The sequence below is a fragment of the Lolium perenne genome, chromosome 2 (assembly GCF_019359855.2).
Source record: "Lolium perenne isolate Kyuss_39 chromosome 2, Kyuss_2.0, whole genome shotgun sequence".
Lineage (NCBI taxonomy): Eukaryota > Viridiplantae > Streptophyta > Magnoliopsida > Poales > Poaceae > Lolium > Lolium perenne.
This window is the reverse complement of record NC_067245.2, coordinates 66,994,074-67,017,596: the sequence shown is the minus strand read 5'-3', so window position 1 is coordinate 67,017,596 and position 23,523 is coordinate 66,994,074. Positions and strand designations below refer to the sequence as shown.

The following is a 23,523-nucleotide window of genomic DNA, read 5'->3' as shown; positions in this document are numbered from 1 at the left end:
GATAAGGCATCAGCCGCCTCGTTGTTTGCTCGTGGCACGTGGTGGAATTCGCAGCCGTCGAAGAAGCCGGATAGCTGCTGGACATGGAAGCGGTACGAGGCCATATTGGCGTCCTTCGCGTCCCGGTCGCCGGATGCTTGCCGTATGACCAAGTCGGAGTCGCCGAAGCAAAGTATGCGACGCACGCCAATCTCCTTGGCCAGCTTCAGCCCATGAATGAGCGCTTCATATTCCGCCACATTGTTGGATGCGGCGAAGTGGATCTGCAGGACGTAGTCCAGCCGGTCTCCCTTGGGAGAGGTGATGACGATGCCGGCTCCCAAGCCGTTGCGCATCTTCGAGCCGTCGAAGTGCATCTTCCAATGTGTGGAATCCGGCACAGCGGCAGGTACCGCATCTCAGCCCGGCCGACGAAGAAGTCCGCGAGGATCTCGCGACTTGATGGCTGTGCGTGGCTCGTAGAGGATAGTGTGGGCGGCTAGCTCCGGGCCCACTTGGCAACCCGGCCGTTGGCATCCTTGCTGCCGATGATTTCCGCCAAAGGCGCTGTGGCAACCACCCCGATGGGATGTTCTTGAAAGTAATGCTTGAGCTTCTTGGCCGCCATGTAGACGCCGTAGGTGACCTTCTCGGTAGTGGGGGTAGTTTTGCTTCGATCGGGAGAGCACTTCGCCGAGGTAATAGACCGGGCGCTGGACCAGCTTCTCTCTGTTTTCGGCTTCTTTGCGCTCCACCACCAGGACAACGCTAACCACTCGGTTGGTGGCTGCGATGTACAACAGCATCGGCTCCATTGAAGCCGGCGTTGCAAGGATTGGCGCGGTTGAGAGCACGCGCTTTAAGTCACGGAAGGCTTCATCCGCCTGCGGTGACCAGACGAACTTGTCCGCCTTCTTCATTAGTTGATACAGGGGCAGTGCCTTCTCTCCCAGCCGGCTGACGAAGCGACTCAAGGAGGCCAGGCAGCCAGCAAACTTCTGGACGTCCTTGAGGCACTGCGGCAGTTCCATCTTCTCCAGGCCACCGATCTTGTCCGGTTGGCTTCAATCCCTCGCCGAGAGACGAGGTAGCCGAGGAGCTGGCCGCACGGTACGCCCGAATGTGCACTTGGCCGGGTTGAGCTTCATCCGGAATCTTCTCAGATTGGTGAAGGTTTCTCTCAGGTCGTCAAGGAGGGTAGGCATCTCCTTGGTTTTTACAACGACATCATCCACATATGCGTGAACATTTCTGCCGATTTGATCCTGCAAACACTTTTGCATGCACCTTTGGTAGGTGGCGCCTGCATTTTTCAAGCCGAATGGCATAGTCGTGTAGCAGTAAGCCCCGTACGGGGTAATGAACGAAGTCTTTATTTGATCAGCCGGATTCAAAGGAATCTGGTGGTAGCCTGAATAGGCATCTAGGAAAGACAACAGTTCACAGCCGGCAGTCGAGTCTATAACTTGATCTATGCGCGGCAGGGGAAAGGGATCCTTTGGGCACGCCTTGTTCAGGCTGGTGTAGTCGATACACATGCGCCAGGAGCCGTTCTTCTTCAACACCAGGACCGGGTTCGCCAGCCAGTCCGGGTGCAGCACTTCCATGATGAAGCCGGCAGCTAGGAGCCGGGCGATTTCTTCACCGATGGCCTTCCTTCGTTCTTCGGCGAAGCGCCTGAGAGGCTGCTTCACCGGCTTGGCTTCAGGCCGGACGTGGAGGTGGTGCTCAGCCAACTCCCTCGGCACACCCGGCATGTCTCTTGGAGTCCATGCGAAGATGTCCCGATTCTCACGGAGGAAGCTGGTGAGCTCGCTTTCCTATTTCTTGTTCAAGCCGGCACCGATGGTGACGAACTTGTCCGGCTGCGCCGGGTCCAGGAGGATCTTCTTGGTGTGGTCGGCCGGCTGGAAGTGAGTCGTCCCAGCCGGGTTGCTGCAGCCGGCATGTCCGTCTGCGCGGCTTTGGCGAGGGCAACGGCGTCGTGGATGAGCTGCTTCTCGGTGGCGATGACCAGCGTCTGGGCCATCTTGGAGCTCTGCGTGGCGCAGTCCATGGAGCGGCGATAGTCGCCGGCTACGGTGATGACCCCCTTGGGGCCAGGCAGCTTCATCTTCGTGTACCCATAGTGGGGCACCGCCATGAACTTGGTCGTGGCCGGCCTGCCCAGGAGCGCGTGGTAGGGACTCACGAGGTCCACCACCTCGAACTCGATTCTTTCGGTGCGGAAGTGATCCGGCTGCCCGAACATCACCTCCAGCGTGATCCGGCCGATCGGCTGGCAGCAATGGCCTGGCACGATGCCGTGGAAGACGGTGGGGTGGGGCGCAACTCGGCCTCCTGGATGCCCAGCTTGCGGGCGGTGTCGGGTTAGAGTATGTTGATGCTGCTGCAGCCGTCGATGAGGTCGCTGGAATTACGCTCGGTGCGCCGGGTTGTGCCGATGGTGGGGTCGAGGACGATGGCGTAGCTACCCGGCTTCGGCAGGACAGCCGGTGTGTCGCGGCGATGAAAAGGGATGGGCTGCTCTGACCTGTTTATGTACTGTGGGACCGGCGGTATGACCGCGTTGACCTCGAGGGAACGGCGCTCTTGGCTCGTCCGATCCTCGGGCTCGGAGGTGAAGATGATGTAGGTGGCGTCTTCGGCCAGATATCGGCCGCCATGGTGCACTTGGTTAGCCTCGTGGTGCTCGAGGTTGGCGTTCTCTGCGCCGGCTGGGCCACCCGGCCCGCCGGCCGGTGGAGGCGGGGGTGGAGGCGGTAGAGGTTCACCGCTTGTCACCGCTCCATGAAGTGGCGATCGCGGGTGGTGTGGTTGGAGGGGTTCTTGCCGCTGTGGTACTTGCACGGCGAGTCGAGCATTTGCTCAAAGGTGTACTTCGGCTTCCACCGCCGGTCTTGCTTCGGCGGCGGCTGCCGCCCGCCGCGTTGTCTGCCCCGGCGGCTACGTGGGCGGAGCCGCACCGGCGGTCCGGCTGGTCGCCGTGACGCTTGCCGCGGTAGTTGTCCCGCCGGCTGCCATGCGAACCGCCCTCGGCCGGCTTGTGCTCAGCCGGCCTGTTGTTGTCCCGCCTTGCCGGAGCCGGTGAAATATCAGCCGGCGCCTTGCCGGCTTCCTCTCGCTAGCGCGTACTTGTCGGCGATGGCCATCAAGGCGGCCATCGACTTGGGGTCATCGCGGCGCAACTTGTGCCACAGCATGGTGTTGGGCCGACAGCCTCCCATGAAGAAGCTGATGGCCTGGATCTCGTGCACGCCCTCGCAGAGTTGCGCATCTCGCACCAACGCGTCGGTACGCGCGATCCGTCTCGTCGGGGCCCTGCTTGCACATCTCGAGCTGCTGGCGACCCGGCCGGCGATAGGTGCCGGTGAAGTTGCTGATGAAGGCCGCTTCAAGTCGAGCCAGCCGTTTATGCTGCCGGGCCGGCAGGTTGTTGAGCCATGTGCGGGCGGAGCCGACCAGCATCGTGGGGAGTAGCGCACGGCCCGCGCTTGTTGCCTTTGGCGATGCCGACCGCGGTGGAGTAGTCCTGCAGCCGCCCTCCGCTTGGCGGTGCCGTCGTACTTGGGGGTGTCGCGGGGGAGCGTGAAGCCTTCGAGCGTGGGCTCGTTGGCGATGCGGGGCCCGAAGCACTTTGGGCCGGCTGGAGCTTCTTCCTCCGCAATGCGGGATTCGACCAGCCGGTCGAGGCGATCTCGGCGTCGGCGGGCTCGATGCGCGGGCCCAGCCGGGAGTGTGCCGGCTGGCGCGCGCCGCTTGTTTCGGAGCCGGCCGGTGATGACGGCGGGGTCCGGAGTCTTGCTCCCGGTTCCGGCTTGGAGGGGGCCGGCTGCGGCCGCCGCTCGGCTGGTGGCTTGGCCGGCCCGAGCTGTGCGTGGCCCGGGAGTCATGGCGCCGGCTTGGTCCCGGGAGGCGGACTCGGCCGTGTCCCCGGCGCCTTCCCTGTCGTTGCTGCAGCTCCACGAGCGTGAGAAGCTCTGGGGCATTGACATACCCGGGGTCGACGATCTGCCCGTTGGCTGCGTTAAGCAGCTCGCCACCCGCCTGTCCGACGGCGTAACTCTTCGCCTTCAAGGCGGTTCAGCTCTTCCGCGGCGGCTTCGCCGCGCGCATGTTCTTGTCGGGCGTGTTGTAGACGGGGAGCTCCATGGACGGAGCCGGCGAAGGAGCGCCGTCGCGGGCGATCTCAGCGCCAAGGTCACGGCCCCTGCGGCGGATATGGCCGGCTCGGCTTGGCTCGTCGCCGCCGGAGTGAGGCCGTGGGCGCGGTTGTACTCGCGCCGGGTGATCTCCATCCGGCGCTTAGCAGCAGCCGGTTCTTCGGTTTGCTTGAGGAGGAGCTGGCGGTGCGCCTCCAAGTCCGCCTCGACGGCGGTGGGATCTCCGCCGAGCGTGAGCGGGGTGCTCGGTTTGCCCGGACTGCATCCAGCCGGACGGTGGTGGTGGCGCTTTCGGGCCCGAGCCGGAGGCGTTGGGGTCGATGTTGCGCTCCAGCCGGGGCCGCGGGTGCGCGGGTTCTTCTCGGGAGCTCCTCGCCAGCCATCATGACTTGCACGACGGCGGGGCTGGCGGGAGCGCTGCTGCCTGCTCGCGGAGGAGGGCTAGCGCAGCGCAGCACCTGCCGCGGGTAGCGCGGCGGTGCGACGGTGGCGACGTAAACGTCGAAGCCGCCGAAGGAGATGACGCCGCCGCCGGCCGGGAAGGGCCGGTCAGCGAAGCAGCCAGCGTTGTCGGCCGACGCAGCTTGAGGGAGCCGAATCTCCGCATCAAGCCTGAAGCGACTCGCTCGCCGGTGGTGATGGTGAGGCCCGTCCGGATGAAGACACCGGCCGAGGATGCTGAAGGCCCCACGGTGGGCGCCAAATGTCGTGGTATCGTCACGGCATATGCCATAGGGTGGCTAATCGAAGTGGTTCCTGAGGGATCTCACGGCGGTATCCGGAAGCGGGTATGGGCACGAGCGACACGGCGACGTACCCAGGTTCGAGGCCCTCCGGTGGAGGTAAAACCACTACTCCTGCTATGAGTGTATATGATGATCACACAAGATGCTGGTGCTCCTAGAGTCGTGTCCGGCTGGCCCGAGAGGCTAAGGAAGACGATGGTCTCTCTCACGGTGGCAGCTCAGAGGTAGGTGAAAGCAATAAAATGATCGATCCTCCTCGCACTAGAGGGGTAGTGCGGCTTATATAGGCACCGGCACTTTACACATAAGACCCTATAGTCTACTGGCCGGCTTGGCCGGCTTCGGCTTCCGCTCCTTCCCGAGGTGGTGACGTCAGGAGTGGTTGAGCATCGTGGCCTGTCCCATCCGGCTGCCACGGTCAGCGGTATGGAGGAGGTGTCCCTGTCGCCGTCAGCCACTGTAGCCAGTACGGATCGTCGTAAGCTCGACGGCCTGTCCAGCGCGTGGCACTATTGCTCCACAGTGCCCCGCGCTTTATGGAAGATGGAGTCAGCGTGGACTTTGGGAACCCGGATCACCAACCCGGTTCCTTCGAGTGCAAGACTCGCCAGCCTCGAGTCGGTCTGAGGTACAAACCCCAGTCGGATATGGCTTGTAGAAGCCGGCCCAGCTACAGCATTGGTGGCCGCAGCCAGGCCGACTAGGACCTAGAGCCAACCGGCTTCCGGACCAGCCGGCCACGGCGCCAGCCGGCTGCTCCTCAGCCGGCCTTGCCGCGAGCCGGCCAGTGGCCAGCCGGCTGCTCCGCGTCCATTGCCCTATCCGGGGTCTTCCCCCCGACAGAAATTGTAATCAATTTCAGCACAAAGGCGATCCAGTACAACAGGTGCATCATATTTTGAAGGATCTTCCTATGCAAATTCATATTCTGAAATTCGTGTACAAAACGGTAGAGTTAATTACATGGGTCAGGCACCCGCAAACTTGTCCTCGATGTGCAAATATCCTATAAACTTGCAAAGTGGGGTGGGGTGACCCTTAAACTTGGTTAGTGTGTAAAACGCCAATTTAGTCTGAACCTAATAATCTACTGCCATGCTTGCGTGGTCCAGCCATTTTTTTTTGCATAAACCCCTGATTTGAAGTGTGACTATGCACCTAAGGTTCAAACTACCTAATAATAAAAATTCAGACTTTATGCCACGAATCAGGACACAACTTGAGATTGAAGATAAAATGAAGTACACACTTCAAATCAAAAACCAAAAAAAATTAGCAAAATCTCATTTAAATTATTGTCCTCCATCTCTTCTTTTGCAAGTGTACATTATTAGACCCAACTTGCAGATGTTCTACATAAGAAATTGTGATCAATTTCAGCGCCAAGACGATCCAATACAGTCGGTGCATCATAGTTCAGAGGATCTTTATGTGCAATTTCATATTCTAAAAAAAAGGGAACTGCGTGCACATCCATTCGTCTACATCCACTTATCTCTCTTCTCAAAATCAAAACCTAAACTAATCTACCCACCTATGACAGAACATAACCTAACTCACCAACTAAATAACTCTAAACCGGCATGGATCATCTACCCCAAAAGCACACCTAAACCCCAATCGACAAATGCAACTCAAGGTTGTGGTGAGGGGAAAAACCATACCATAGTGAGGCAGCCCATCCTCCTTGAAGGGTCTTGGCCGAGTCAGAGTGATTGCATCACCACAAAATCGATGGCAACGCCCCACTCCTACCCACCGACATGGATGACGTGGTTGACATCGTGGGGGGGGGGGGGGGGGGCAAGGGGTAGAAAGCCTAACTCAAACTTTCTAGGTGGGATGAGAAGAAGGGTAACAAAAGAAAATGGTAAGAAAATATGGACAATTTTAAGTAATTATGCCGGCCAAAATACGGAGAGCCAGAATATGGGTTTTCTCTAAGGACACGGCTAATTCTCGGTCAACCTAGAATTAGCTTAATTTCTGGCCACCTAGTTTCACATGTAATACACATCCATGTGTAATTCTCGTATGCACAAATCACGATGCAAATCTAACAGTTGTCGAGTTGATATGGACTAACTTAATTCCCGGTCAACCTGGAATTAGCAAAAGGGTTTATCTAAATCTTAGTGTGTTTCTGCAGTAAAACCAGCCCAGCACCTCCAGCTTGGCAGCAAATGTTAAATTCGGACTAACCTATGGTTTTTCACACCGCTAACTAAGTTTAAGGGCAGCTCCACCCCAATATGCAAGTTTACGAGGGTCTCGAGGACAAGATTATGGGTGCACCATGTATTTTTTTTTTTTTAACTAGAAAAAAGTAAGCAGAAACTTGGGTTACCGTCACCATAATCACGAGGGCGACCGGCGACGTCGTGATCCCGCGGCACCGCTAGCCTGTGTAACGAATGAAAATCAATGCGGACAACCAGTACACCGCTCAGGTCAGGATCAAGCTAGGAAGGTTTGGAGTCAATTCTTCTTCACATGATGTTAAATTAACCAATCATTCTCCGGCAACTAACAAGGTTGATGGCAAGAGGATCCGGAATCTAGATACGCAGTTAGTGTTAGGCACATGCACGTCATGGATTACTTGATGCAGAATCATCACAGATTCATATAAAAACTTGTCATACAATTCACAAATACAAGCACGCTCTGTAAACATGGTTGGACAGGTCGCTGTTCTCTCTGAAGAATCTTGTTTAATCAATTCCTTTACCGGGTCAATCGTGGCAAGCAAGGCATGAAATTTGAATATTAGTATCTGGCACATCCATGCTTGACCAGGACATCGCCCCGCGGCCTCCATATGATCGAGTCGTCGCCTCCGACTTCCAGACCAGAACAACAACAGCAACTCAACGGAGCTAGAGCGAGGCAGACAGGTCCACGAACCTGCGAGCTTCTTCAGCTTCAAGTTATTCCCCTTTAAAAGGCCCTTGGTTCCTCCACTGATAGAGAGTGGTATTATGCCAGAAGAAATGATGTGCTGTGGCACGGCCAGCTTCAAGGATGTCGACAGATGCGAGCTGAGCGGCCGTGGCGAGACGCCGAGGAAGGAGGAGAAGCCGGTTCATGTGGCCAAGGAAAAGAAGAAGCCGGCGGGCGGGAAGAAGGAGAACCCGTACGCGTCGCTCGGGCTGGAAAAGTTCTCCACCGTGCTCGCGGAGCTCGAGTCCCGGCGGGAGAAGGTTCTGCGCCGCGTCGAAGGCGGCGGCGACCACGTCATGGTCCGGTTCGTGCAGTCCGGGGCCAAGGGCTGGGTGCCCATCGTAGTCAAGCTCCCACCGGAAGAGCCAGCCGCCAAGGGCAAGCCCAAGAAGAAGTGCAAGCTCAAGTCAGCCGTGTCTCCGCCGCTCTCGCAGCCGTCGACGCCGCGGAGTAGCACGGAGTCCTCCAGTCCAAGAGGAGAAGTCGTCTTCGAGCAAGCAGCAGCTGCGGAGACTACTCCGGCGGTGGTCGCTTCGGCGGTGCCGAAGAAGGTCGCCCCCGTACGGAGGTGGTCATGGGGAAAGAGGGCGATCAGGCCGAGCCAGTACTGGCCGCTCGCCGCGGTGCTGCTGCTGGTGAGCCTGGTGGTGTTCGGGAGGGCTTCCGCCATCTGCTGCACCACCGTTTTGTGGTACCTCGTGCCGATCTTGACCGGCGGCGAGGAAGGACACGGCGTGAAGATCGGTAAAGATCATGTCAAGAAGGCGACCGACAAGAAGATCGGCGGGAAGCTTAGCTGGTCGTCGCTGCCTCCTTCACACGGCAAGAAGAATAGCTCTGGTGCCAATGAGGTGATTTCACCCAGAAGCCATGCACATGGGAAGAAAGGGTAGTTCGCACTTAGAAGAAACGGTCGTGTTGTAAATAGCTTGTCAAACAGGGTAGCCAGAAAGATCAAATTTCAAGGCTATCTTTTACTCCATTCTTTTCAGTTTAGGATGTTCCTGTTCTCAAACGAACTGACTGTAAATTTGTAATTATGAAGTTTTCATGTACACCAAGTCTGCCCCTTCATGTGTGGCTACCCAAACAAAGTGTTCAGCGATTTTCTTTCTAAAATGAACTGACTGTAAATTTGCAATCGAAGTGTTCATGTACACCAAATCAGCCCATTCATGCGTGGCTACTCGAATAAAGTGTTCAGCAGATTGCTGTAAGAAAAACTGTTCAGCGAATTCGAAAAAAAAAACACAACGATTTTAGGCATATTTCCGCCCGTTAAGATCTTCTAGATTCAGGCTGCTGGCATGTGCATCATCATCGGCATCGGCACCTGTCCATTTTCTCTGCGGTTATCATCAGCATGTATTCTAGTGGGCAATGAATGAACGCCAGCATGTATGCTTCTAGATGTTTAACACCGACGAGCATAAGTCAACCATGTGTACTTCTAGATGCTTGAATGCTTACCATTTTCTTAAGGTACACAGAAAAAAAAAACATTGACGATTTCTTGCTTTGAGAACCGAGGAGATCTTCAATGGAAAGGGAATTTAGTTATGTTACTTATGTACCTGGGATCAACGTCATTCCACAACACCAGTAATACCCTTCAGTTCTCATACTCCTTTTTTTCAAGATAATGGAACATTTGGTCTCGACACAGTATGAATTGGTGTGTCAGTGTATATTGGTCACACTTGTGAAAAGTGGACGACAGTGGTTACCAAATTTGATAAGTCAAAAATTTGCCCACGTTGGACAAGATGCATAATTGTGATTGATCAAATGAGCAGAAGTATTGGTGCTAATGAAGAATTTCTTACATAAGCAAGACTAATTTTGTTATGCTCCATCAGTCTATCTTTGGGTATCAACTAGGTACCACACTAGCAGCAATAACTACAAATCAGCAATTCAACTAGAATGATTTTGCTGTTAGGCTACTGAGAAACTTTAGAAAATGAATAGGGTACAACAAGAAAAATACAACCAATTCTCCCTCTCCTTATGACATGTAATTCCCGATCTGTCATGTCTTTGTGGCTATGTGCCATCAATCCTGAATCATAACGGGAATATAGATGTTACACAATACAAAGAAAAAAAAGAGGAAGACAGAAAATAAATACATCATACAGATCAGAGAAATACATTAATATCGTCGCAAAAAAAAGAGAAATGCATTAATAAAAGTTACAAGCTAAGCCCTGGAAAATGCTTACTAGCCACTACCTAAATACCTGTGTGTTGCTACAGAGTAATAATTTTTTTTTCGCAAACATGTCTGCCAAACAGTATACACATGTACTTTTCAACTGCATGGTGTTATGCTAATGTATTCCTATTACCCTTTTTTGTCAAGCGTTTCTCTCCTACTTCCATTAACTTTGTTCTCTAGCCTAGTTCTAATTCGTACATAATGAACGCCACCATGTATGCATCTAGATGTTAACACCCATAAGCGTAATTTAACCATGTGTACTTCTAGATGATTGAATACTTGCTTTGATTTCTTACCATTTTCTAAAGGTCCGCAGAAAAAAGAACTCGCTGTTGATTTCTTGCTTTGACAACCGAGGAGATCTTCATTTGAAATGGAATTTAGTTATGTACCTGGGCATCTACGCCATTCCACAACACCAGTAATCCCTGGCATGAGTACGGATTATACACCGCAGTTCTCACTCTCGCTTTTCAGATAATGGAACAATTGGACTCAACACGGTAGATTGTAATGGCATTCATCCTACTTGGTGTGTATGTGTACATTGGTCACACTTGTGAAGTGGTCGACAGTGGTTGCTAAAATTGATAAAGAGCACGCCAAGTCAAAAATTGCCCACGCCGGACCAGGTGCATCTAGATTCTAGAATGGAACATAAGTGCAGAGTTTAGAAGTATAGTTGTGATTTGTGATTGACCAAATGAGCAGAAATATTTGTGCTAATGACCAATTTCTTACATAAAATTTTGTTGTGCTCCATCAGTCTATCTTTGGATATCAACCAGGTACCAAACTAGCAGCAGTAACTACAAATCAACAATTCAACTAGAATGATTTTGCTGTTAGGCTACTGAGAAACTTTGGAAAATGAATAGGGTACAACAGCTACAATTTTCCCTCTCCTTATGTAACTCCTCATCTGTCATGTCTTTATGGCTATGTGCCGTCAATCCTGAACCACAATTGGAATACAGATGTTAGAAAATACAAAGAAAAACAGAATAATACAGGAAGGGAATACATTATACAGATCAGAGGAATGCATTAATATCATCGCAAAAAGAAGAGAAATACATTACTAAATTTACAAGCTAAGCCCTGGAAATGCTTATTACCCACCGTTAGACTAACCAATAGTACGAAAGAAAGAATAAATAATATTTCCTAACAAAAAGCATTGAAAGGAATTATGAAAAATTCGCAAAATGCACCCATAATAGCAAATTTACAACTCGTGGTTATTCCCAGTCTATGGGTGGCAATTTTACTCGAGACATGATTAATTCCATACATTTCTTTAATACAGGACAAATGGAGTCAATTATCCCTGCATCTGAACTTCTACAGAGATACTCATGTTTGATACGGCCATGGTGTCAAGTTTCCTTCTCAATATTGCAACACCTGATACTGCTATCTTGGATTCCCATGAAGATACATGTATGCATGTGAACTGACGCCTTGCCTAATATTCCTCATACGCATGTATCCTATTTGACGCATAGTGCAGAAGATTAATGAGCCATATTCTGATAATATATTTGGCAGAAACCATGCAGGAATGTTTCAGTTGCAGTGGAACATGGAGTCGTAGGCAATCAGGCATACCACATCAGAGTTGAAAACTTTTCGCACAAGACTTGACGGAGTAACTTACCCTGAATCTCTTCCTATGATCTGACTCGATTCGCGAGGTGTAATGTTTCTTCCTTCCATGTACCGGTGCATCTCTTTCTTCTAGTTTGGTCTGAGCAGGCTCGTATTGTGCATTACGAAAGAAACCTTCACTGTCCCAAGTCACTTCATAGTCTACTTTCAACCGTGATCCTTCCTTTAGAAACAAAACAAATGAGTCAGCTTTCATTCTGCTTTCTAACAAAGAACACAGACACTTGTTAGATGACATTTTAAAGTATACTGTATAGTAAATATTAAGGCACATAAACTACTATCTAGTGATTAGAAGAACTGATGAAGTTTACACTCGACATGGTGACCCTTGAATAAAGATTGATGAATGAGTCAGAAGGAATATACTACATCTCTTTTATCTAACCATCATGTCAAAAATATTTCCTAAAAAATCATGTCAAAAGTATCAACAATGATAGTACCTTTTCTTATTCAACGAAAATCGATGGAATCATGCTTTGGTGACTTTGAATATTTGATATGCACTCGTGTCTGGCAAGCAATGTAATCTAAAAAGGAATAAAAACAAGGACGAATATCGTGTGTAGATGTGTTTCGGGAACATCTCCGGTTCAGACTGAAAGACATCTTGCATCGAAGCTCAAAGTATGCCATGCATTAGTGCATCAGAGGCCACACTGCATGCAACTCATGCATCAAACCTGACGCTGCCACAGGCGCTTGATTTACAAATCCAACAGGCAGCCATAGCCTTATATGCAGTCACAACTATGGGCAGTAAGATTTCCACCATGCTTCCAAGGAGGGCTGATAGAGCACCCTGTTACAGTTCACCAAGCTGGAAACTGCTTCTCAACATATTTCTCCATTAAAGAGTACATCTTCAAGAGGCCTAAGATGTCAATGTTGTGGCGGTGGAACGAAGAGGAGCCGTCGTGGAGTGCATGTAAGACCATGAATGTGTTGGGAAGTTCGCACATACTATTGTGGCAGAGTTCACGGATGGTTTCTAGGATCCTGACCTCAATGCCGAGCTTCCAACACTGTTAGTACCCCTCGACCGGCTCGTCATGTTATCAAAGCTATCATCGTCAAAGTAGGGTGTCATATTCATAACCTCGCTGGGACACAGGAGAAAGACAAGCAGAACTATAGGTATTATTGATGTGGCCTCGTGATGCAGCCAAAGGCATGATGAGGTGGGATGGTCACCAATCACAATTGGTTGCCGCATCGGGTCTTCTCATCCTCCTCTTCCTCCTACCCTGTCCAGGACATGGTTACAATCAGCATGTCCAACTCCAGCAAAGTTGTTGCGACAACACAATGAGCCAGTTGAGGACAGGGTGCTACCGACACTAGGGGATCTCAATGGTGTGTTTCAGATCGTCAAGAACAGCACAAAGCAATGCAAAAAACAACATGCGCGAACTACGCCGGATTCGTGATCTTACAAACATTTCAGGACAGACACACGATGCTCCACCGTCGCAACCTTGAGGGCACCAGACAGTGTAACAACGAAGGGGAAAAGTCAGAGACTGCCACCAACGATGGCAGGCACCTAAGCAAGAACAGAAACAGGTTGTGTCTATGGAGGTATTTCCGGAGTTGCTACAGCTCAATAACGTACAGAAGGCCAGGCCCCCCTTTGGGGTCAAGTACATCGAGCAGCAGGGGTAGCGCCGTCTTTAATGCACGAGTTTCTTTTGAATGTTAGTGCACTAGTGCATGACATGTTTTCATCTCTAAAAGCAAGATATTTCGAGCCATTGCGTACTGGAAAGGCCTTATGTAGTTCTCTTCATTTCAATGCGCTAGTCCATGGCATGTTTGAGCTCTAGAATCCAAGATAATTGCTTTCTGTATGCAACAAAAGTATGTAGGGTTATTTTGATTCTTTTTCTCCCTTCTTTATTAGAGTATATAGTTCCCAGCATGACTTATCAACTGGACCATGCACCACAAACTTCCGTTAAATGCGAAAAGGGCACTCTACCATACCAACACATAGATTTGACTTGACTTGAGCGTACAAGTACCACCACTTGGAATGATTTTGACATGATTAACAGAAAATGTAGAGTTCATAAAGTTATTCCCTGCGAGTCGCTCCGTCGATCTTTTTGCAAGGACCGACACATTTCAAGAGTAAAAAACTTTTAAGTTTTGCCCAGCCGGTGACTCTATCAACACAATTCATATAAATGTTCTTCAGCTGGCTCTCAGTTCTTGCACTAAATTAGGCGCTATTGGACCATGACATAGTTCACTATAGGGTTCACAAGACGAAAGTAACCAGACAAACCACAAATGGGTAAGAAAGTAACACACATAGATAATACCTGGCATTCTTAGAGGTCAGAAGATGTCAGACACGAATAGGGCACAATATTGCCAAAGAAGGGCATAGGAAGGATGTATTCCATGCAACATTCCTACATTACCATTTCCAATATGCGGTACTAAAACATCAGCTGCCCAGTGATAAATAGATAGTGAAGCAGTTCATGTCATGTTATTGTGTTATGTTTGCTTGTATCAACAGAAGTGGAGAGTTCAGAAAGAACAAGTAATAGATAGGCAAGCTGTACCTTCTCTAATGAACGTCCACATAATGCCTTCATTGCATCGTGGAAGTCATCGTAACTCTCAAATTGCACCCACACCTTGCAATTAAGTCCAGATATGAGACCCTTATTAGTCTCATCTTTACTTGCTCCCAATTCATCATCATTAGAAATATTCAAGGTCCTGTAAATTGGAGGGAGATGTCAAGAAACTTAGAAGGATACAAGCGTGTTGTAGCGGAATCTCTTTAAGAACTCTATTGTGTAAACGATATGGTATAAGACACATGAAACATGAAGTTGTCTACATGAAGATGCAAGATTCAATTGGTCATATAAATCATGAGGCTAAATATTCAACCGGCGTCAAATGGTTGTGTATTTGACGGCTAAAAATTGATGATGTGGACAATTGGATGACTGAAACGATGGATGATGTGGATATCTTACATGTAGAGATAGACTATCGCTAATGCATATTAGCGGGATGACATGGACAATTGTACGGTTAAAAGAATGAATGATGTGGATATCTTGCATGTAGAGATAGATTATCATTAATGGATGTTAGTCGGGTTTTGCTTTGTAAGATATAGATGACTGTGTAACATAAGTTTAGAGAGTGCAGTGAACCAAGCATCACAGGACACAAATCTTCACGCTGCCTTATGTGCTAGTAAGAAAATTCTAAAGCAGCAGGGATCGGATATAAAATATGGAATAGAAGAATATGTGGATCATAATTCCAGTGGGTCTAATTACAGGGCATCAATTAAAATGTTGATCCTGGCCTAGGGAAACACAAATTAGCCATGACGAACTTATGAAGCCCAGAAATTGGCTAGGCAGTTTCAAAGCAATAACTGTGATGCTATTGCATACGTCATTTTCTTAAAATTGAGATGGAAATACTTTTCCACATGAATAACGAAGAAACAAATCCTTGATTCATACTCCCTCCGGTCGGATTTAATCGACGCGGAGGGAGGCCTGTGCATGCGAGTTGTTAGGGTTGGACTTGGAGACTCAGATTATGATTTTACAATCAGATAGAAAGCACAATGAGAAAAAAAAAAGGTTATATATGGCCGGCATCACATGAGAAAACACATATCAAGGAACCTTCCAGTGGTCCACCTTTTATTTTCACAGTTCAATAGCTATGTGTCCAGAACAGGAACAGGGAAGTTGTGTGAGAACAATTATGTACTGCATTCAAATCAGGAACCGCCAAGATGAACAAGCTGACTCAAGAACGTTGTCATGTTCTAACAAATGTATAAGTTTAGGTGTCTATGCTTTAGCAGATTCCAACTTGGTTGCATTAATTCTTGTGGCCTGAAGAATTGTAGACCATTGTCGAAAAAAATAGGTGCTAGAACATGCATCAAGAACACTATAATGCACCTTATTTTACCAAGCGCGGAGAAGATAGTGTGGGTGACCAATGTGGACGCCTTGGATGATATCCGCGTCTCAGCAAACCACCTGGACGGCACGCCACGGACAAGAATCGTGTCTGGTCTTTTTGCAATCTTCCTCACCGGATTCCCTGAAACCAGCAATCCGTCAATCAAGTCCACCTATCAGCAAATCGAACCAGCAATGGCCAATACAAGGGCAAGCCCATACTGCTACTGTAGAGCTCGGAGGCGTAGAAATCCTCCCACGATTTCTTCATCGCCTCGAAATCGTCAGAGGCGGGGATCTCGACGCTCATCTGGTATACAAGCCCCTTCAGGTTGAGCTCGATGCCGGCGAGCTTCTCGACCAGGGAGCTCCGCCACTGCAAGTACTTCTCTTCCTCCTGCTCTCGGGTCATCTCCTCGCCCCCCTTGCGGTTGAGGAAGGAGAGATCGCGGACGTAGAGGACGCCGGAGGCGACGGGGTCCTCGCGGCGGCGCTTCTGCAGGTCGGGGAGGCGGCTGACGGATAGGTCGGAGTCTTGGAGGAGGGAGAGGGAGAGCGGCGGGTTGCGGAGGAAGGCGAGGAGCGCGGACTTGAGCTGCCACTCGTCGACGGGGCTGACGGAGAGGTCGGCGCGGGAGAAGGAGAGGAGCAGCTTGAGGCGCCGCGCCAGGGATAGGTCGCTCGGGAGGGGGAATGGCTCCGTCGGCCGAAGCGCGGCGATGGCGGTGGCGGTGGCGGTGGCGGCGGCGGCGGACATGGTGGCGCGGTGGCTAGGGATGGCGTCCGACTGCCTGGGTTTTGGCCTGCGCAGAGACTGGAGACGACTGGCACGAGGACCCGGTCTGAGAACTCGGAGGGCAACGGCCAGATCTAAAATCAACGGCCGCGATTAGCCCTAACACCCAAAGCTAAGATGTACTCAAAAATCCTCATGGAGATGGTTTGTGGCACCTATCATTTGGACTGGATCAAACAATTCAACAATTCATTTATGATTCTGAGAATTTGGCTGCCATGAAATTGTTACTATCATAATTTAATTAAGAATTTTATGGATGGCATCCCATATCTAACCTTAATTTTAATTGGTACCCTCTCATTTCTCTTGATTTGCCAAATAAAATGATATCATTAATTTCATTTCATTTTATTTCCGCCAAATGAAATGATGGATGTCAAACGAGAGAATCAACTTGCATGGTTACCATGGAATTGGTATCATAATTCCATGGATTTCATATCATCCTTAACCTTATTTTTTTCTTGGTACCCTCTTACTTCTCAAGATTTGTAGAATGAATCCATACCATCAATTTCATTTCATTTCAGCCAAATAAAATGATGGATGCCTTCTATCATTTGGGATAGGAATTAAGGAATTTATTTGTGAGTCTATGGGTCAGGAGTTACTTATTGCATAGTGTGGCTTCAGAGATTCTATGGGTCAGGAGTTACTTATTGCATAGTGTGGCTTGAGAGATTCCTGAAGTTTAGATTTGTTCATTCACTTACTCGCCGAGCCATCACAGGAAAGTGAATTTTTTGTTTCATTTTTTTGAATAAACTTGTTTGGAGAATTGATTTCTTATTGGATTGTTGATGGAGACTAAGAATTGTTTATCTTTACTATTAAATGGGAGTTGGTCGTTTGATACTCAACGCACTTTGGTGGTCGTCATTTGGAGTATCTTGTCCATCCAATATACTCATTGTCTATCCTACCGTCCGTGCAACAAAAGAATCCAGACATAATCCGGTCTTTCCAATTAACAATCAAGACGTGATTCACTCCTTATCCATTAAGGAAGGTTATTTCCGAAAAAAGGAAACTATCAAGATAGAAACGAATGTTATCTCCCCAAAAATCAGGACGTGATGTATGTCTACCTCCTTGCATCACTCCCGTGAAAGTTTTCGTTTCCTGTACATGCCTGGTGCCTCCCACATCTCTCTCTTTCTCTCTCTCTCTCTCATCACATGTGAATGGAGAAATGCGCCGGCAGTTCGGACCGGTGCCCCTCGGCTGTCGCTGCATGCTCATCCCAAACCCCCAAGTGGCCTTGAGACGTTCACGTACTGGCGCGGCGTATGAGGTCGCGTACACGTGCACGGGGCATGTTGTAACCGATCGCTTGGGATCGGAGGATCTTGTGGTGGCTGTCCCGGTCGAGGCAGCGGTACCCGTCTGAGATGTACGGAGGTGTGGAGCCAGAGGCGGGTGGGGCACGGTAGTCGGGGCTCTTGTGATGATAGTGCATGCGGTGGTGAGGGGACAGGGTCCGGCCATCCGGGAGTATCCTGGCACCGGACGGCGATGGATTTCTGGGTGTGGCTCTTGGTCATGCGATGCGATCGGGTGTCAGCGCCGCCAGTCGCCGACAAGGGGAGGAATAGTAACTCAGGAAGAGATGTGTCACTAGCGTGTGTTGACGGCTGTTCCGAGCTTGGTGGTTCGGAGAGGACGATCGGTGGCTGCCTCCACCCCGACCCCTTGACCAGCTTGGACAGGGGTACCTTGACGCTGCTTTTTTTTAGATGTTACCCTAACGCTGCTACCTGATGGTCAAGCTAGACTTGCTTTTTCATCAATCTTACTACCTATATTACTTCCCCTATTGCATTGTTGTGTTCATGGTGGCAATTTACTCATTTTTCGATCAATTCCACTTCTTTACTTGTCTATATCCAAATAGTGCAGTGGTATAGCATGTATTGGTTCCAGTTCTTGAACGGTATTTGTTTGACTAATTTTTGTGCACTTTCTGTATGAGAATGCAAAGAAGCTAGGGTATCAATGAGTTCTTACTTTTTACTATGAACATGAATTGAGAAGTGGTATGGAAAAAGAGTTGCATCAGGTTGTAAATCTTTCAGGCTCTAGCACATGTAAATTGTGCAACTAGAAGCTGAAAATAATCTGTTTTTTATAGATTGTCTCAACATACCGTTATTTTTCCTACATCTGCAGTTCTCACAATTGCAAGTTTACATGCTACTTGGCCATTTCCAATTCCTTTTCGAACTCACGCAATTGTGAACCTTCTATTTTACATATCAAGATATTACAAAGGGTTCATGTATATTTTAAGTTGGTTGGTTATAGATTGACTCGCTGAGTTAAAATTCTTGGCAAAAAGTTTTGGGATGTTCCCCATTCAAAGACTTAACGAACACAATGACTGATGGAGCTACAAATGCCGTGAGTAATGATCATCTCAGAAATGAACCACCAAGTTTTCGAGGTGGGTATGCTTGGATGTTTGATGAGAAAAAATAGTACTAGCTAGAGTAGCAGCATAAGAGAGAAAAATAAAGAATACCGCAAGTGTCTCCGATAGTTTGTAGGATTTTGCAATGTGTGTTGAAACACTGCTGGAAAATGAATTTCTACTTTCGTTTGTGAATCAATTTTTTATGTGATTGTCATGTGAACTCATATGATTTTTCACTTGTAAATTGCAGTCATATGGTTGGCTTGTTGAAACATGTGTAAGTTTAATCCATTTTTTTGTGGTGACTTGTACTGAATTTGGCCTTATGCCAGGATTGCAGATGTTCACTTCTGAACTTTTATGTGATGTTTTTGTTATATGGTAGCCATCTGACCTAAAGAAAGGTAAGAAATTGAATCATGTCTCTTCAACCTTAGGACCATTCAATCAAAATAATAAATATTTTTGGGGAGGTCCTGTATTGAAAATAAATTAAGTTGTTTGTGATGCTTAGTCTCTTCAAAATAAAACAAGAATTTAGGCTATTGTAGTTTATTTTGCCAAAGAGTAGTGCTCACTTGGAATTGGGACAACCAGTAGAAACTATAATTGGATATTTTTAGCATTTTACTTTGATTGTTTACCATTAGGTAGAATTATTTTGGTTGGCCAAAATGAAACTTGGTACATTCAGGATCATGATTTATACAGGTCAACCCGAGAGGACTATGTCTGAGTAGAACACATTTTGATTTGTACTTACTGGATCTTAGTGTGTAGGTAGATACATTACATATTGAACACATTTGGTTTATATCGGAGGTAAATGCATCAAGTTGACATGCTGACAGACAATTTCATTCAAGATTAAAACTGAAAGTGCATGCGTTGAAGTTCCATGTATAAAAAATGTATTTAGAAGTTGTTTTTAGTTTAATGTTTCAATAATAAAATGTTACCAATTTCATCTTGATGTATCACATTCGTTGATGATTCAGTCAACATGTGTAGGTTCTATTTTGTTTGCCAGGACTGCTAGCACATAAACACAATCTGCATTCTCCAAAGAAACAACACGAAAAAGCTCTGTTTCTCAAATTTCGGTCTTACGAGTCATCCGAAGAACACCTACAGATATCATTGAAATTATGAGAGATGCATTGTGTTGAGTTAGTAAAAAAATAATCTGCAGTATGTTGTAGTTGTAATTTCCCATGAGAAATTGGTAGGTGCAACCAAGTTAAGAATAAATTTTCGGCTAAATGTGTTCTCTTAAAATATCTTTGGTTCAATGTGTGATGAGAAGAACTAAAAAAGTTTTGTGATATATATGATTGTAGCTGGCAAAGATATTGCTAGGAAAATCAGGTCAAAGTGGTAGGTCTGCCAGTTTATATGGAGAGTATCACATGTGCATAGGGAGGTGCTAAGAAAAAATAAGAAAAAGAAAGAAGGAAAGAGATACGCTTTGGCTCCCGGGAAAATATATACTTACGAAATCTACACCGGTCAGGGCCGTTGAGATTCGCATAGGCCTTGGATTGACTTAATATAAGATAAATACAATACTAAAGTCTCTGAAGGTACTAATAAGCTACCGTCGCTCACATTCGTCACAATGTGGTTGAAATGGACGACTATGATAGGGAAAGCGCTCTAGCTGGTCTTTCAAATTAAACTTTACTATTGTATAAACATGAATTTTAACATGCATCATGGGGTTTAAATGTGTGGTGGAAAAAATTGGGGATCCGTGGCAACGCACGGGCACTCAACTAGTTGGTAATAGGGATTGAGTCCCCCATCTTGATAATATATGTAGTCATCTGAAACCATGATGAAGTGTGGAAGCCATACGTATACTGGGGGTGGAGGGGGTGGTCAAAATATCACTCTCGAATTTCACAAAAAAGGTTCTTGATAAGGGCGAGAAAAGGCAATCTCGGTTGAAAATCTTTACTATTAAATGGGAGTTGGTCGTTTGACACTCAACGCACTTTGGTGGTCATCATTGAGAGCATCATGTCCGTCCAATCAATCTCATGGCTCCGCTTTGTCCGATCCAAATTCACATCGAGTTGCCTCTGTCACCGCATAACAATTATGGTATCATCTTTACTATTAAATGAGAGTTGGTCGTTTGACACTCAACGCACTTTGGTGGTCGTCATTGAGAGCATCATGTCCGTCCAATCAATCTCATGGCTCCGCTTTGTCCGATCCAAATTCACATCGAGTTGCCTATGTCACCGCATAACAATTATGGTATCATCAACCACATTATCAATTAATTTGGAAACAATTTCAAAGGAATGCCAATTTATTACTAGGAAACAATCTCACCGCATGCAAAGTTAAATGTGCCAAATTAATTAGGGGTCCATTTCTATCTACGATGGCCGCATGCAATAGGAAAGGAAGAAATTGTTTGCAATTAATTAGGGATCCATTTCTATCAACGATGGCCGCATGCAACAGGAAAGGGAGATTTTTTTTGCAATTAATTAGGAATCCATTTCTATCTACGATGGCTGCATGCAATAGGAAAGGGAGAATTTTTTTGTCTCTGACTCTCCATCTCGTTCCATAAATTATCCTATGAACGAGAGGAGCAGAGGCGCCATCGCTGATGACGAGTAAAGCACACGCCCGTTGGGAACCCCAAAAGGAAGGTGTGATGCGTACAGCAGCAAGTTTTCCCTCAGTAAAAACCAAGGTTTATCGAACTAGTAGGAGCCAAGAAGCACGTTGAAGGTTGATGGCGGCGGAGTGTAGTGCGGCGCAACACCAGGGATTCCAGCGCCAACGTGGAACCTGCACAACACAACCAAAATACTTTGCCCCAACTTAACAGTGAGGTTGTCAATCTCACCGGCTTGATGTAACAAAGGATTAGATGTATAGTGTGGATGATGATGTTTGCAGAGAACAGTAAGAACGAGTATTGCAGTAGATTGTATTCGATGTAAAGAATGGACCGGGGTCCACAGTTCACTAGTGGTGTCTCTCCGATAAGACATAGCATGTTGGGTGAACAAATTACAGTTGGGCAATTGACAAATAAAGATGGCATGACAATGCACACACATGTCATGATGAGTAGTGTGGAATTCAATTGGGCATTACGACAAAGTACATAGACCGCTATCCAGCATGCATCTATGCCTAAAAAGTCCACCTTCAGGTTATCATCCGAACCCCTTCCAGTATTAAATTGCAAACAACAGACAATTGCATTAAGTATGGTGCGTAATGTAATCAACACATACATCCTTAGACATAGCATTGATGTTTTATCCCTAGTGGCAACAGCACATCCACAACCTTAGAACTTTCTGTCACTGTCCCAGATTTGATGGAGGCATGAACCCACTATCGAGCATAAATACTCCCTCTTGGAGTTACAAGTAACGACTTGGCCAGAGCCTCTACTAATAACGGAGAGCATGCAAGATCTTAAACAACACATATATGATAGACTGATAATCAACATAACATAGCATTCCATATTCATTGGATCCCAACAAACGCAACATGTAGCATTACAGATAGATGATGTTGATCATGTTAGGCAGCTCACAAGATCCAACAATGATAGCACAATGAGGAGAAGACGACCATCTAGCTACTGCTATGGACCCATAGTCCAGGGGTGAACTACTCACACATCAATCCGGAGGCAACCATGGCGGTGAAGAGTCCTCCGGGAGATGATTTCCCTCTCCGGCAGGGTGCCGGAGGCGATCTCCTGAATCCCCCGAGATGGGATTGGCGGCGGCGGCGTCTCTGGTAGGTTTTTCGTATCGTGGCTCTCGGTACTGGAGTTATCTCGATGAAGGCTATTTGTAGGCGGAAGGGCGGAGTCGGAGGGCTGACGAGGGGGCCACACGCTAGGGCCGCGCGGGCCCCCCTTGGGTCGCGCCGCCCTAGTGTGGCGGTGCCTCGTCGCCCCACTTCGTTTCCCTTTCGGACTTCTGGAAGCTTCGTGGAAAAATAAGCCCCTGGGCGTTGATTTCGTCCAATTCCGAGAATATTTCCTTACTAGGATTTCTGAAACCAAAAACAGCAGAAAACAACAACTGGCTCTTCGGCATCTCGTTAATAGGTTAGTGCCGGAAAATGCATAAATATGACATAAAGTGTGTATAAAACATATGTGTAGCATCATAAAACAAGCATGGAACATAAGAAATTATCGATACGTTGGAGACGTATCAGCATCCCCAAGCTTAGTTCCTACTCGTCCCGAGTAGGTAAACGATAACAAAGATAATTTCTGAAGTGACATGCTATCATAATCTTGATCATACTATTTGTAAGCATATGTAATGAATGGAGCGATCGAAAGCAATGGTAAAGACAATGGTTAAACAATTGAATCATATAGCAAAGACTTTTCATGAATAGTACTTTCAAGACAAGCATCAATAAGTCTTGCATAAGAGTTAACTCATAAAGCAATAAATTCATAGTAAAGACATTGAAGCAACACAAAGGAAGATTAAGTTTCAGCGGTTGCTTTCAACTTGTAACATGTATATCTCATGGATAATTGTCAATATAAAGTAATATGATGAATGCAAATATGCAAGTATGTAAGAATCAATGCACAGTTAACAC

The 23,523-nt window shown here is 47.7% G+C and overlaps 2 protein-coding genes across 4 annotated transcripts; one reads left to right on the top strand and one right to left on the bottom strand.

Annotated features, from left to right (window-relative positions):
• Nucleotides 1-7,754: 7,754 nt before the first annotated feature.
• LOC127332848 (uncharacterized) lies at nucleotides 7,755-8,892 on the top strand. The gene has a single exon (XM_051359188.1). The coding sequence runs from the start codon at nucleotides 7,870-7,872 to the stop codon at nucleotides 8,722-8,724; it is 855 nt and encodes a 284-aa protein (XP_051215148.1). The 5' UTR covers nucleotides 7,755-7,869; the 3' UTR covers nucleotides 8,725-8,892.
• A 1,829-nt stretch (nucleotides 8,893-10,721) lies between these two features.
• Nucleotides 10,722-16,531, bottom strand: LOC127332847 (uncharacterized). Of its 3 annotated transcripts, none has more exons than XM_051359186.1 (5): nucleotides 15,914-16,525; nucleotides 15,689-15,833; nucleotides 14,306-14,465; nucleotides 11,716-11,889; nucleotides 10,722-11,010 (listed from the first exon to the last, which is right to left on the bottom strand). In XM_051359186.1, exons 1-5 carry the CDS (start codon nucleotides 16,446-16,448, stop codon nucleotides 11,005-11,007), a joined length of 1,020 nt encoding a protein of 339 aa, XP_051215146.1. In that variant the 5' UTR covers nucleotides 16,449-16,525; the 3' UTR covers nucleotides 10,722-11,004. The 3 variants fall into 3 exon arrangements, with proteins under 3 accessions (XP_051215146.1, XP_071682144.1, XP_071682145.1); XM_071826043.1 differs by lacking the exon at nucleotides 10,722-11,010 and adding an exon at nucleotides 11,219-11,587 and having other exon boundaries at nucleotides 15,914-16,527; XM_071826044.1 differs by lacking the exon at nucleotides 10,722-11,010 and adding an exon at nucleotides 14,057-14,149 and having other exon boundaries at nucleotides 11,753-11,889; nucleotides 15,914-16,531.
• Nucleotides 16,532-23,523: the final 6,992 nt, after the last annotated feature.

Bases quoted from the DNA above. Each gene is read 5' to 3' on its own strand.
- LOC127332848 (XM_051359188.1), top strand. From the start codon at position 7,870: ATGCCAGAAGAAATGATGTGCTGTGGCACGGCCAGCTTCAAGGATGTC.
- LOC127332847 (XM_071826043.1), bottom strand. From the start codon at position 16,448: ATGTCCGCCGCCGCCGCCACCGCCACCGCCACCGCCATCGCCGCGCTT. The intron at 15,834-15,913 runs GTATGGGCTTGC...TGCTGGTTTCAG, and splicing joins CTCCGAGCTCTACAGTAGCA to GGAATCCGGTGAGGAAGATT. The intron at 14,466-15,688 runs GTGCATTATAGT...TCCAATTTACAG, and splicing joins TCCGCGCTTGGTAAAATAAG to GACCTTGAATATTTCTAATG.